Raw genomic sequence first — 16,382 nt, 5'->3', positions numbered from 1 at the left:
TTATGCAATTAATGACAATATCTTGGTCAGTTCAATTAAATGAATTTAGCTCTATCATCAGGACTATACAGGAAATTTTAACGAAATCTTGACCAACACAACAGGAATTACAAAAGGGTGTGTGTTACATTTTAGTGTTGTGTCGTTGTTCTCCTCATATATTTAATGCGTTTCCCTCGGTTTTAGTTTGTTACCCCGATTTTGTTTTTTTTGTCCATGGATTTATGAATTTTGAACAGCGGTATACTACTGTTGTCTTTATGTCTCAACTTATCGCTATCGTATTCTATTCTCTCATAAATTTGTAATTTGTGTAAACATCCTTACCATATAAAAGCAGATAATAATTGATTAGGTGTAAAATTTGATCTATACATTCTATCCGAAATCTGAGGAAAAAAAACTTTTGTAGATAATTGCTGGAGTAACAACATATAATAAAATCAGCCCTCTAGGGGTATTGACGAAGAAGCTAATTTCAATTGAAAGTGGAAATTTCTTGTAAAATTTTGTAGACACAGTTTATATTATAATTAATTACATAATTGTTGTATAATAATAACATGGCATTACTAGTAATTTGAAAGAGTAATATGTTAGCTATCGATAAATATTACTTGTATAAATTTTCAAGCATTATAAAGGAAGATGCAGCATGTTAAAACTATAAAATTGGAGGTATAACATCTTTGCATTGCGCTTCCTTAATTAGATTAGTGACATATATAACTGGAATCAAAATTTTACATTCAAGCAAAGGAGTATATTTGAGGGATTTTTTAAATTAGAAACAGATGCTTAAATAATTTTTTTGCGCTATTGGAATTTTCTTTTTTTTATATATCTTGAAGCAACTCGTAGTGACGACTATGAGTAACATCTTACTTCATGCTTTTAAAAACAAACTAATCAATTTCTATATATACACTGGACTTTGTTTTCGGGATGTAGAAAGCAGGGGTTTCCAGAAACTCCGCTCATCTCGCCCTGCGGTCAAAATCCATTGTTATTCGTAACAATAAATCTTTTAAAATTACACTTATTTCAGAAATAGAAGCTATAAAGTATAACAATAGAACTGGGGCGTAATACATCAGAATCCGCTAGTGTACCAATGAGGTTGGAATGCAGTACAAAATCATATTCTGAAACAAGAGTAAATTGAATAGAGCTAATGTTACAAAAAACAAAGGATTTTGCCAACAGGGTGTGACAAGCGGGGTTTCTGAAACCCTCTGCTTCTATATCCAGCAAACAAAGTCTATTGTTATTCGTAACAATAGAAATTAATTATTCTTTAAAAGCATGAACATAAGAAAAGACTAATAGTGTTCTTAAATGACAAATTTTACAACTTTTTTTTCATTTTTGCTGTTATCTTGAAAACTAGAAAAGATAAAGAAAAACTTTAACATGCAAAAATGGTACGAATAACATGTTCTTCACGTTAGTTATATGGTTGAAATCGTCAGTTGAACCCTTATTAGAGTAATTGTACTTTACGGACGATTTGCATAATTTGTTTTCGCGTTTTCATCTTTTATCTTTTAATACTTATAACAGATAGAAAGAAACTTATGAACCTGAAGTTTGAGTTTTGTATTCTTGTTTTTCATTATTTTCTTATGCGCTTTGTCTACATGCCATTTTCTTTTGAACTTTTGATTTTACTATTTAATAAAGGCCTTTCAGTTTTGAATCTTCATTGGAGTTCGGTATTTTTGTTATCTTACTTTTTTCCAAAGGATAATTATTGTGAACCCGCACTGTCTGATTTGTCAGTCTGACTTTATCATATGAGGCTTATTTAACGCTAAATCTTCAAAAGGTATAAATAAAAAGCAACCTCTTCGCCCAGATTCTTTGATTATAATTTTAGAAATACTGATGTCTTGTCACTTATTACCATCATTTCAATGAGTGCTGGTATCTCGTTTTAGGGATGTTTTTCCCTTAAGTGTTTCTGTTATTTCGTTGTTTTCCTCTTATATTTGAGGTGTTTCCCACAGATTTAGTTTGTAACCAAAATTTGTGTTCTCTCAATCGATTTGTGACTTTCGAACAGCGGTATACTACTGAATAACCCAGGGAATTTCATATTTAGGATATTATCCCAACTAAAAGGTATAATATATAACTGAATCTTTTTATTGTTATTAGCATATCCCCTTTCCTTTTCGTAAGGCGTTGCATAGCTCAATTTGAACGTTTCGCAAATAATGTTCACATCATACGGACTTAGTGATTAGGTTTTGTTCTTTACATAAAAAAAAACTGCTCCAGCATAATTATGGTAAGATCAACTGAAATAGACACTTGATACACCATCACATTTTGGTTGATAGATAAAATGTCTGTGTTTCAAGTGAATTGCGGCACGTTTTCCCGGTCTTTTTAAACCATAAAAAGTTCTGTAAATGCAATGGTTGTGTCATATTCTCTATTGTGACATTTTGACACACAGTAGATTTGCATGGAGGTGGGTGCATGCACAGCAGGAGACTCCACATGTTGACGTATTCGGTTTTTGCTCATTTGGAGTCCATGGGATTCCCGATACAAGTAAACCAATTTGATCTGATACGATAAATTGTATCAGAACAACCAATAACAGACCAAACAAGAAGTAAAATCACAAAAATACTGAACTCCCGAAGAAAATTCAAAAGTCCGAAAGTCCATAATCAATGGCAAAATCAAAGGATAAAACGAATGGACTGTCATATTCCTGACTTGGTACAGGCATTTTCAAATGTAGAATAAAGTGGATTGAACCTGGTTTTATGCATGATGATTTCATTTAAGTCCTTCTGACAATTTTTATATCTATTCACAACGGTAAGTTCATTACTGTTCTGACAATGCGCTTCCAGTCAGTTGAGATCTGTTCAGTCTATATTCATATTGTTCAGTAGTTGCTATTTACCTGAATATATGAACATTATACTGAATTGTCTGAAACATCTACTGAAGAGGATAAATTTGTCTATAAGCGAATTTTATGAACAGACAGTACTGACTTCATCGCAGTGAATAAGACTCAAAAGTGATAGAGAGACTCAACTTTACTCAATAATTTAGAGTTCAGACTTTTCAGATGATGTCATGATCAAAATGACCTTTTCAGGCTAAAATGTATATATTATTGCCAAGTTCTTTTTTTTTAATTTTGAATAATACTTCATTGAAATACAAGATTTGAAAATCTGTAAACTACTGTTGTCTCTATTTTACTATTATGTCGATCTATATGAAATGTAACCCTCAATTGTCCTCTTTGGTTTTGGGTTTTGTTTAAAACTACACATTATTAGTTTATTATATTATTGGATGTAGGAATAAATGGAGAGGTGGGGTTTTATTTGTTGTAATCCAAATTCAAAAATAGCAAAAAATCATTCAGAGGGCAACAACATTGGTCTTTTCAAAATCGGGCTGCTTTTTTAACTGTTTGCTTTCTTGATTACCGTTGGTTTCTGTTCTTTTGTAAATTTTCTTTTCAATGTTTGCTATATATGCTGTGCCGTGAGTTTTGTGTCATTTTGAAGTTAGCTTTCGATGCTATCTTAAAGTGTTATTTTAAATTCTTAATTTGGTTTTCTCGTTTTCCCAAGGTTTCATATTTTAATGTGCATATATATGTCTCATTGTCCTTAAACTTTTCCAAGGAAAACTTCCAGTTTGTTTATACAGAATTTCTTTCCGTTCGTATAGTTGTTTTCAATTTCCCTTTTAATAACAAGTTAGTTATATTCGAAATTCCTTATTTTTTTAGTGCATGAATAAATAGTCCATTTGTCAATTATTTTTTTGATTCTGTTCTCTCTCGCATTTTCAACACGTCAAGCTATTTCCCTTTGTCAATTGTAGTCTGGTTGTAAACCGGTCAAAATGGAATGTTGCCCTATATGCAAAGGATGATAAAATAGTGCGTTTCAGCCAATTTTCAATGAAAATAACTATACAGTTTGCGGTTAACCCTAATGATAAATGGCTATTGCAATCAAAAGTTTTTAGCTTTATGAAAAAAAAAGAATGCATGGAACTATAAGATTTTACATCTTTAACGAGATTTATAATTATACGATTCCTTTTCTTTCTAATACTTTTAGCTCCCTTCGTGGTTTTTCGAGAAACAAAATCTTGAATGGTCATGATCGGCTATAAAGAGAGTCAGATTGTTTTGAGTATTAACAGGTGTTATTATGTTCCATTTCCCAATATTAATTTTCCATATACATTTCAGAAATTTAACAGAAGCTGATAGTTGAAAGAATGACTAATATGAATACTTTTGATCACCAGCCCAGTAGTCAGCACTTCGGTGTTGACATGAATATCAATTTTGTGGTTATTTTTATAAATTTTCTGTATACAAAACTTTGAATTTTTCGAAAAACTAAGGATTTTCTTACCCCAGGAGTAGATTACCTTAGCCGTATTTGGCACAACTTTTTGGAATTTTTGGTCCTCAATGCTCTTCAACTTTGTATTTGTTTGGCTTTTTTTAACTATTTTGATCTGAGCGTCACTGATGAGTCTTATGTAGACGAAACGCGCGTCTGGCGTATAAAATTATAATCCTGGTATTTTTGATAACTATTGAATATATAGTACAAATTTTATCAACTTTACATAATTTTCAATTAAGTACAATAACCCATTTTACCGCTGGAGATGGAAAATCTACAAATGAAATTTATTATACACTTTAACTGGGCTCCTATTCAAAATGAAGTCTCTCCGAAGGGAAACAACTCGCACAAAGAGATTTCAATTTCTTTTTTCATTTGTCATTCAGTGTACTTGCAGGTTTATCAGAGCATCTCTCTCTACTCTTGTATTACTAATGATCTATAAATATATGTTCCATCGTTACCATATAATCTTATTAAGTATTCCATGTTTTCAAATCTATATCAAGTTGAGGGTACAGATATATTGATGTCCTGTAACTCAATAACCCACATTCATTTTCCCCTAGGTTTTATCGAGTAAATGATTCCTTGATCATAACACGGTACTTTGAAAATCTTATGTATTTTCTAGAACATAGTATTCTTCTGTAACGAAAACAATTTTAAAAAGACATGCCAAAAATATTATCTGTATCTGTATGGTTACCAATTATGACTTTTATACAACGGGATAATAACTAGAACTGTAATGGATGATTAAAGTATCAGTTTACGTCTATAGATATAGGAAGATGTGGTGTGAGTGCCAATGAGACAACTCTCCATCCAAATAACAATTTCAAAAGTAAACCATTATAGGTTAAAGTACGGCCTTCAACACGGAGCCTTGGCTCACACTGAACAACAAGCTATAAAGGGTCCCAAAATTACTAGTGTAAAACCATTCAAACGGGAAAACCAACGGACTAATCTATATAAACAAAACGAGAAACGAGAAACACGTATATATTACATAAACAAACGACAACTACTGTACATCTGATTCCTGACTTAGGACAGGTGCAAACATTTGCAGCGGGATTAAACGCTTTAATGGATCCAAACCTTCTCCCTTTTTCTGAAACAATAGCATAACATCACAACATAGAAAAACTTACAATAAAATATCAATTGGCAGACTTAATTAATCAAAAAACGTATGATTACACAATGAACGAATAAATTTGATCTGCGATATCTGAATACAAATGCACAGTAGATTAAATATTAGAGACAAACATTCATGACCAAAAAGCTAACAAACAAATTCAAACACACTGAGAAATATTTAACCAATCAATGTTCACTTTAGAAAAAAAACCGTTTTTTTTATAATCTTGAAGTTTATGCAAATGTTGTAAGAATAAGTGAAAAATTGAAGATATTACAAATAATCAAAGCTGGTGTACAGACAAGATCCATATAAATAAAAAAAATAACAAAAAAGCATTATAAACAGTATCAACAGGTCGAATTAACAAGAAAATACGATTTGAGAGTACTCGCAGTTACTGACAGCTAGTTAAAAGTCAAAACCAATTAATAGTAAAAAATCATGCATCAGAGACTAAAATCGACTAAAACACATCACAGGGATTTAGTATTTTAACGTCATTAATAGTCAAAGAAGACATGACTTGTGCAATGCCAAAAATAAATGTATCGACAGGTAGTAGTATAGTGAAGAGCGACTTCTATAGAAATAAAAGTTAACGTGTCTGTGTCTCTATACATCTCGCCTCAAAAGATAATGAAATTTAGTTATGTTTTAATTTGCTAATGACAAAATCAATATTAGTGCCAATGTGAACTATATTCAGAGATCTAATTACAATATTGGTACGATAACCCTTACTTATAAGTTTGTTTAAAGGTTCGGTGAGTTTACAAGGATCACATAGTGATTTCCTCGCTTTAAGTACAATATTACAATAAAATTTAGGATGTGAAATACCATTTTTAATAAGTTTTCTACAGGTATAGCCAAATTTACTTATCAAATGTTTGTATCTATGAAAGAATTTAGTAAAAGTTTTAAGTAATTTATGGTATCGAAATCCCTGACACAACAATTTACCAGTGATGCATTGATTACGTTCGTTAAAATTTATGACATCAGAACACACACGGGCAAACCGAACGAGTTGCGATATATAAACACCGTATGATGGAGCCAACGGCACATCGCCGTCTAAAAAAGGAAAATTAACAATAGGAAATGTAAAATCGTCTCTTTTGTCGTAAATTTTAGTGTGAAGTTTCCCGTTTGAAATTGAAATGTCTAAATCTAGAAAAGGTCAACTGCTGCTGTTTATGTTAGATTTAGTTAAAGTAAGTTCGTATGGGTAAATTTCTGAAGTATATTTAGAGAACTCTGGATTATTCAACGAAAAAATATCATCCAGATAACGGTAGGTATTTTTGAATGTATCAACCAAATGTAACAATGATGGGTCTTTACTGAGTTTGGTCATAAACTGAGATTCATAGCAATATAGAAATAAATCTGCTATTAAAGGGGCACAGTTGGTGCCCATAGGAATACCTACTACCTGACGATACACTTTATCGCCGAAACGTACATAAATGTTATCAAGCAGAAAGTTTAAAGCTTCAATCATATCCTCACATTTCCAGTAAGTGTATCTAGCATACTTCTTTCGTTACAGAAAAAGGCCTTAAACGAGTTACAGCAAATAAAATTACAATGAGATTTTTCGAAAGACCGTTTTATCAAATACGAAAACTTTTTCTTTACAAGATTGTGTGGAAGTGTAGTGTACAGAGTAGAAAAATCATAACTGTCAACAGAATTGTAAGGACCATTGAAAGCATGTATTTTATCTAAAACCTCTAAAGAATTTTTAACACTCCAAAAATAATTAATATCATTATTTTCATAAGCTTTATTACAAAAGTTAATAACCAGTTCTTTGATAGTAGTAAGGGAGGTGGTTAGAAGCACTGATAGATTAGAAGTAGAACACTTACTCGAAGCGGAGATGAAACGGAATTTAAATGTTTTTTTGTGTAATTTCGGTAACCAGTACATGGTAGGGACTTTCAAATGTTCGGAAGATTCTTTAAGCTGGGCAGTGGCAGTGGTATGCTTGTTAACGATTTGACTCTCTGTGGTGGGCACTGACCTGAATGTAGAGGAATTGATCATTTCGTTTTGAAGAACTTTCGTGTAGTATATGCGTCACACCACCGCTACATTATTTGCTGCCTTGTCTGCCGGTACGAACACAAACCGCTCTGCGAGTACCTTGAGTTTGTTTTTTTATTCTAGAAATGGGTATATCATGGTTCCTATTATTAATTTCAGAATTGTTTTCTAAATGAGATATTCGAATATCAACAGTATTCATAATTTTATTCAAATAACGGTCTAAAGATTTTTTATCGGATTATGCACATTTCGGTAATTATAGATTATCGTTGGTTATGTATATGTAAGAGATTGATTTTCTCGCTTGAGCCGGAACGGCGAAAGTGTGAAAAGCAATCAAGTCGAGATGACCAAAGATAATCTGTTTATCGCTGTTTTATATATATAATATTATATATATACTAAATTTAGTCCTGGTATCTATGATGAGTTTATTTACAACCACTGGGTCGATGCCACTGCTGGTGGAGATTTATTTCCCCGAGGGTATCACTAGCCCAGTAGTCAGCACTTTTTGTGCTGACATGAATTGTCATTGATATGGTTATATTTATAAATTTACTGTTTACAAAGTTTTTTGAATTTTTTGAAATGCTAGGGCTTTTCTACCTCAGGCATAGATTACCTTGGCTGTATTTGGCAAGACTTTTAGGAATTTTGGTTCTCAATGCTCTTCAACTTCGTACCTTATTTGGCATTTTAAACTTTTTTGGATGCGAGCGTCACTGATGAGTCTTTTGTAGACGAAACGCGCGTCTGGCGTATATACTAAATTTAGTCCTGGTATCTATGATGAGTTTATTTACCTATGACGACGTCGTTAAGTTTGTTTACACCGGGCACGTGCACTCTAAGTTTCTAGCGATAATTCTTATTTTTCAAATCACTCGACTCCACTCAGTCTGATAAATAAAGAATAATAGGTAGTTTCGTTTTTGATATTGACTTTGTGAAATATCTAGACGAGCCCGTTAGGGCGAGTTAGTCTATATTCCACATGATATAGTCAGTATCAAAAAACGAAACTACCTATTATTCTGTTTATCGGTAATTATGACGTCACACAAATCTTTTGATTACATTAATTTGTTGTTTAGCTAAAAACTTTTGACATCAGAAATTATTTTTCATGAAATGTAAACCGCCGATACATCAATTTCAATTCATCAAGCTTTGCAATGGCAAAAGGGATTCTTGTCCTGCATGAAACCTGTCTACGATTGACAAAGGGAAGACATTTGTTTAAAAGTGTGTTATAATATAATCAAAATCGGTAATTGGCAAATTGACTATTGATACATTGGCAACATTTAGAAAATTTATAAATACGACAAGTTATTTCAAATTGAAACCAAAAACCATTATTATTTCATTGTGTCATAAACTATAATCAATTTTAAATGACAGGCCGAAACCGTTATGGCCGAAACAAGGTATTTCAAAATCTATCCTTTACTCGTTGAATATAGGATTGTTTCCCCTTTCAGAACTTCCGTTGCTGAATTATATTTCACTTTTTCATTCATAATTTTACTGAAATGGCAGACAAGCAAGAAAAGAAACCAGACTTGGGTCTATTGGAAGAAGACGATGAGTTTGAAGAATTTCCAGCAGAAGGTATAGATTTATAACAAAAAATACAGTATTCACAGTGACACAACAGCCTTTTTGTAAAATTTTATTGGGGACTTGACCAGGTTGGGAACAAACCCTCTCTATGGTGATTATACCTGTATAAAGGGATAAACCTTCTATAGAGGGATAAAATTATCTCTCTATAGAGGGGTATTTTTGTTTAGACTGGATTTAAATCAAAACAGGGCAGAATGGCATTCTCCACTTATTATGGCAGTAACTAGTCCGAGATTACTCTGATGTCCAACGGCTGTTTAGCCAGACAAGCTGGGGCCTTGGGACGTCAGAGCTTGTCCCATATCAAAAAGTGGATATTTGCCCCCCCAAAATAGATGCGCTACTTCCTCACTTCTGGAGCCGACTGAGGGCCTTGGAATTATATAAATCGGGCATCAATCTCTTCAGTTTTCATTTATCTCTTCATTTATGTAAGTTTCACCTACCTGCCAAACCTTTAATTTTCTATATTTTAATATTTTTCACAGAGACTCATGATTTCTCCATGTTGCATTTCATTTTCAAAGATTATCACATGACCACGAGAAAACAGTGCAAATGACCATAATGTAACACCTCGTTCATTTACGCTGTAAGTTACCTAAATGTCTGAGAGCTGCCGATTGTTATCGTGGTCGGAACTAAATACTAGTTACCGATCTCCTGTAAAGGAGGTGAAAAAACGTGGTTGCTTCTAAATGTTATTCATCGATCTCCTATAAAGGAGGTAACAAAATATAAATATTTGCATATTTGAGTCTTGAGGCCACAAAATCTCTAGTAACTTGACATCCATTTGAAAGTGAAAGTCAAAAATGGATCTCTGTGAAAAATGTTAAAATATAGAAAATGAAAGATTTGGCAGGTAGGTGAAACTTACATAAATGAAGAGATAAATGAAAACTGAAGAGATTGATGCCCGATTTATATATTTCCAAGGCCCTCAGTCGGCTCCAGAAGCAAGGAAGTAGCGCATCTATTTTGGGTGGGCAAATATCCACTTTTTGATATGGGACAAGCTCTGACGTCCCACGACCCCAGTTTGTCTGGCTAAACAGCTGTCGAACGTCAATGTAATCTCGGACTAGGCAGTAACCTGCAACTGTTGATGCACTAATTGATGTACTTAGTTTAATATGCACATGCCCAGTTTGCTGCTTATCTGACTAAATATAAAATCTATTGTTCACCATGATTGAAAGCTGTGATGATCAGGTAAATTCTACTCACTTATGCCTCACTGAACAGAATTTCTATTGTTAGATTTAACATGAAATTTAAAGGTCAACTATTCCTTTTGATGTTGATCGGGTGTTCAGATAGGTATACAATAGATTTCAAGTTTTGTCTCTTTAGCAGAAAACGGGTTATCCAAATTTTTAGTAAAGTGCATATGTTGATGCACCTACTGCTAGAGATTATAGCCAATATCATTAGAAAATGCCATTCTGCCCTAATTTGCTTTAAATCCAGTGCAAACACAAATACCCCTCTACAGAGGGATAATTTTATCCCTCTAAAGAAGGTTTATCCCTCTATACAGGTATAATCACCATCCAGGGGGTTTGTTCCCATTCTGTTGACGTTCCTAAATGCTACTTTAAGGGTTGTACCTAAACGGATATATTTTATCATATGGTGTTTTTTTGTGTCCTTGACACAAAAAAACAATGAACAGTTCAATTGAGAAAACTAGTATAAAAAACCAAACAATTTATGAAAATCAAATATGATTATGACAGCCATAAACAGGTTTGGCTCAAGTCATGAAACCTGGGGTTGTCCCAGGTTTGTAGGTAAAACACGTGTTTCTGGGGTTGAAAACCCCACAAAACTGGGGTAAAAAACTTCGTTTCATTTACATCTTCACCTAATTATTCTGTTTTTACACAGTAATATAGTTCATTTTGAGTCATTCCTTATTCTTGCAAAGGGTGATAATTTCAGCATCTCTGATACAAAATGAAAAACAGTTTTTGGTATTGTTTTGTTAATTATCCCCTCCATAGAAATTAACAAAAGTCAAAAGATTAATCAACCAATAGAAAGCTTTGTTTCATACTGCACATGCATTGTTGTTCAAGATGGAGTAATGTTAGTCGACAAAGTTAGTGAGAAAGACAATTTGTCTAGAAAGTAAAGAAATGATATGATATTATTGATAAATGACCTGATTTTTACACTTCCGGTTATGAAGCCCATTTATCCTGAGACTTACACAAAAGAATAAATAAAACAATGACAAACAACTTAACGTTAACAAAAGTTCATGTTGGATAAAAATTACAGCAACAGCTGACATGGTGCGCTTTTTCACAGTTTATGTGAAAACTATGAACGAAGTTTTTAAACCCAGTTTTGTGGGGTTTTTCGACCCCAGAAAAACGTGTTTATCCCACAAACCTGAGGCAACCCCATGCTTCATGACTTGAGCCCAACCTGATAAACCAAAGACAACCACAGGCACTCGTCTCAGATTTTTTACCCCCTACATGTATATACATTGTACCTTTACATGTATATAACACAAGGTACACATGTACTTAACTCACGATTTAGAAAAATGTCAGAAGGTGACGAAATTCTGTCATATGCTGATTTGTCAGGTGTCGATCCCACTAAAACTTGTTATGACGTAAATCTTAATTGATTTATCTTCACAATGGTGTATAATACGCCTTATCGGTCGTCCCACTGTCTATATCACTCTGTTCAGCTCTTAATACTATTCTGTATCATGTCCTTGTGACGTCAAATACGTTGACCCGGCCTTAATAACTTTAACCTGGCCTTAATAACTTTAACCCGGACATATCAGCGACGTCATAATGTTTGAACCGACGTTAATTACTTTGACCCGAACTTATCAAGTCATCTTTTGTGTGCTGGTGAAACAAAGAAAACACTTCTGGAACACGCAAATATAGCTCGATAAATCGATTATCAGATTATCTGCATATTGATATTGTAAAATATCAGCTGCTTGACATTATTTGAAGGCTTTTTGATCTTGTTCGCTACGCTCACTCGACAAAAAGCTTCATATTATGTCTCGCAGCTGATATTTTACGATATCAACATGCAGATAACCTGATACATGTAATCGGTACTACTTTTGTTGTCGGAATCATCCATAAAACTAAAAGTGCTACCCATGTATGTCATTCATAATTATTTCTGAATAGCTCTTATTCCCCAGTTAGTAAAATTGTATAAGATACACTTGAAAAAAACAACTCCCAAGTGTTATTTGTGGTATGTCTAACAAGTTATGAGTTTCCTTTTATAGATACAAATTTTCCCATGGGCCATGACGTCAATGTCATTTAGACTCTCTCTTGACTTTACGTATGAAAATGAAACAAGATCAGATATCTCCGATAATTATTTTTATTCTTAAAAGACTTTCTCATAAAATTGACTAATTGGAAACCGAGATATATAAGGAGACGTGACACGTTTATTGCCAATTCTTCAGCGTTTGGCAAAATTATTACAACATACTTTGGTAGGATTGCTTCCGATGATTCCGACAACAAAAACCACTCAATCAAAGCTATTTTTAAGCATTTACACAAAAATTTAATCTGTATTTCAGTTAAATATTAAACATTTTTAAATATTTTTATTTAATTTACTTTTAAATTACTTACAGACTGGACAGAAGAAAATGAAGATGAAGCAGATATAAATGTTTGGGAAGATAACTGGGATGATGATAATTTAGATGATGATTTTTCAGTACAATTGAGGTAGGTGTAGGCGACTTCACTGTTATTAATGGTTAAGCCAAAACAAATCTTTCATTGTAGGAATTTTTGATTAGGTAAACTGGTTTTAAACCTGATGATCTGTTAAGCTTCAATTCTGTTTTTCTTCTTTTTACATACTTTTCATAACGTTAAAAATCTTGCAATAACAAGATTAAATATATAATATTCCATACCAAACTAAGCTCAATTTGAAAGAAGAAGATGAAAAAGACGACCTTCAATTGTACTTTAAAAATCTTAGAAACATATATTTAAAAAGTACTGTCAGTTTTGTAAAGGTACAAATGTATACCAGTAGTGGCTGCCTGGCAGTACAATGTTATTGATAATTTTTACATTGTTGAAAGTTGTGTAGAGGAAGCTTTATGATTGGACATGTACATGTAATAGGTGTACATACATGCACCCCTTAATTAGAACTGACACAACCCATGATTACTCTTAAAATTACTAGATGCTTATAATAACAGATACATTTTTTGTAATAGAAGTGCACAGAACCATAAGTTATTATATTATTTTTCAAAAATTTACCAGAATCCTTTTGTTATTTTGGGATTCAGGATGTCTAGATTGACAATGTTAGTATTATACAACCTACTGAGTAACTAAGGGAATTACAATATGATAAATATACATGTATAATAACCAAAAATGTCAAATCGTCATGATATTATAGATATTAATTGACAGTGCTTCGTAAGCCTTTGAAGGCTGGCTGATTGACGTTGTATTAATGTATGTAAAATAATTGTTATATCAGGTTGCACTATAAATAAAATTATATATATATTAGCCATTTGAGAAATATATTTTAAACACACAAGTCGTTTAAGGTGGTATGGGAGTCTAAAATAAAAATGATAGAATTTTTTCATACTTTGCCAAAACGTAGTATCTGTTGATATATGATAAAAAATATAATAAAAATGATAGGTTACTGCGCATTTTTTCAAGCTACAGGACATGAATGGATTATACAGGAAAAAACACCATTTTGTGATTAGAAACTAAACAAAATGATAGAATTCTTAAATACTTAAGGAAAAGATAGCTTTCAGGCAATGCTTTGAGAATATCAAAAGAAAAGATAGGGTCACCGTACGTTTTTTCCGGCTAAAATACAAAATAGGAAAATTCCATGTAGAACCCTGGAAAACAAAAGTTAAGTGATATAAATTAACAATGCATATGATGTGTACAAGATGCAAGTTTGTACAAATTATATTTGTACAGGGTTTTTGTTCAAGTTTTTTACACATACATGTACCTTTTTTGCACTAGGTGATACGAATGTACAAGTTTGTCTCCTAAAATGTATCAGCTTTATATGTGTGTTACATTTTAGTGTTATGTCGGTGTTCTCCTCTTGTATTTAATGCCTTTCCCTCTGTATTAGTTTGTTACCCCGATTTTGTTTTTTGTCCATGGATTTATCAGTTTTGAACAGTGGTATATTACTGTTGCCTTTATTTATGTCTTAAATTTGAATTTATATACTTCAACCTAACATTTAGTGCCATGCTCTCAGTCCTAAAACTGGAAATAAGGACGCCTGGTTCCTGTGGTTTAATTTCTCTTTGATAGATGTACCAAAATCATATCAATAGAAAGTTTTTTTGTGTTCTAAAATGTTTTTGTATAAATGCTCAGTTATAGACTGTATCATGTAGAAATATGTGAAACAAAAGACTTTGTGTTTGTATCAATACTCAGTTATAGACTGTATCATGTAGAAATATGTGAAACAAAAGACTGTGTGTTTGTATCAATACTCAGTTATAGACTGTATCATGTAGAAATATGTGAAACAAAAGACTTTGTGTTTGTATAAATGCTCAGTTATAGACTGTATCATGTAGAAATATGTGAAACAAAAGACTGTGTGTTTGTATCAATACTCAGTTATAGACTGTATCATGAAGTCAAGAAATATGTGAAACAAAACACTGTGTTTGTTTAAATGCTCAGTTGTAGACTGTATCATGTAGAAATATGTGAAACAAAAGACTGTGTTTGTATAAATGCTCAGTTATAGACTGTATCATGTAGTCAAGAAATAAGTGTTTGAATAAAATGGAAGCTGTTGCTCCTTAAATGTCAATAAATACTTTATACATTATACATGTTATTTATTTTCTTTTTTCCAGAGCTGAACTGGAAAAACAAGGAAAGAATGCAGATGGAAGTGAACCAATGAAAACATAGTGATTGTTATACTTAATGTTTTGTATGAATGAGAAGATGTGTCAAAATCCATTGTGTTTGTCATAATTCATGTATGAATGTAGTAATAAAAAATGGAAAATAAAAAAGATTCAGTATTTTTATTTTGGTCCCATATTCAAAATCATTCATAGAATTTAATGAAACTTTGTAACTCTTTGTAGACAAGTATAAATATAAAAAAAGAGATGTGGTATGATTGCAATTGAGACAACTCTCCACAAGAGACCAGATGACACAATTAACAACTATAGATCACAGAAGGCCTTTAATGTATATAATACATTAACAGACATCTATGCTAAATTGTAATAATTATAGACTTCAGTATAATAAAAAAAAAAATAATTAATGGATATATGAATTTTTTACATATGAAAGTTTTTATACAATAAAATTGATTTTTATATAATTGAAGAATAATATAGCCTTCTTAGTGGGTTTATATGAACATTTAGATTGTTAAAAATGTTTTTAATATGTTTTATAGGCCATTTATATGATTGACAGTCCGTATTTTCCTATCTGTCCGTCCATAGGTACATACATTATTGTAGTGTTTATCAACAGATTTTGTGCTCGATCTTTTCAATTCAATTTTATGGAAAAACGAGCAGAAATGCATATGATTTGTTTTGGACCACTTGATAGATATAAACCTATGGATTCAGGAAAGGTATCACTGTAATTGATTGAAATTTTCTTTTAGACCAAATTTTGGAGACTTTCGTGACATGTTCACCCCCCTTTTTTGCTATATTTTGTATCAAAGAAATGACTTTTGTGACATGTTCACCACCCCTTTTTTGCTATATTTTGTATCTAAGAAATGCAGATTGTTGCCATGGTTACACCCAAAAGGGATTGTATTTCTCCCTTGTGACCATTAGAAATCAAATCTATGGAAGATTATCTTTCTATATAAGTTTATACATGCATAACACACATAAAAAGCCTTCTTTGTTAGACAGGAGGGGAAAGAGAGTGTTTAAAAATTATGAGTGTCAATTTTAAGTTTTTTTCCTAACTGTCTATTGCTACCTTATGGTATACAAATGTCCGGCGTCCGTCTGTCTGTCCGGCGTCCACATGTCGCACTGTAACTTGAGAGGAGCTTATCCA

At 32.3% G+C, this 16,382-nt stretch overlaps 1 protein-coding gene across 1 annotated transcript; it reads left to right on the top strand.

The window, feature by feature from the left end:
• Positions 1-9,075: 9,075 nt before the first annotated feature.
• Positions 9,076-15,364, top strand: LOC134707498 (26S proteasome complex subunit SEM1-like). Its single transcript, XM_063567281.1, has 3 exons — positions 9,076-9,246; positions 12,917-13,013; positions 15,185-15,364. Exons 1-3 carry the CDS (start codon positions 9,168-9,170, stop codon positions 15,240-15,242), a joined length of 234 nt encoding a protein of 77 aa, XP_063423351.1. The 5' UTR covers positions 9,076-9,167; the 3' UTR covers positions 15,243-15,364.
• The last annotated feature ends 1,018 nt before the right edge of the window (positions 15,365-16,382 follow it).

The sequence above is a fragment of the Mytilus trossulus genome, chromosome 2 (assembly GCF_036588685.1).
Source record: "Mytilus trossulus isolate FHL-02 chromosome 2, PNRI_Mtr1.1.1.hap1, whole genome shotgun sequence".
In the NCBI taxonomy this organism is placed as follows: domain Eukaryota; kingdom Metazoa; phylum Mollusca; class Bivalvia; order Mytilida; family Mytilidae; genus Mytilus; species Mytilus trossulus.
Note: the sequence above shows the minus strand (reverse complement) of the source record. Positions and strands in the feature narration are given on the sequence as shown.

Excerpts from the sequence above, each read along its gene's own strand:
- LOC134707498 (XM_063567281.1), top strand. The coding sequence starts at position 9,168 with ATGGCAGACAAGCAAGAAAAGAAACCAGACTTGGGTCTATTGGAAGAA. Across the intron at positions 9,247-12,916 it reads TGAAGAATTTCCAGCAGAAG|ACTGGACAGAAGAAAATGAA; the intron begins GTATAGATTTAT and ends AATTACTTACAG. Across the intron at positions 13,014-15,184 it reads GATTTTTCAGTACAATTGAG|AGCTGAACTGGAAAAACAAG; the intron begins GTAGGTGTAGGC and ends TCTTTTTTCCAG.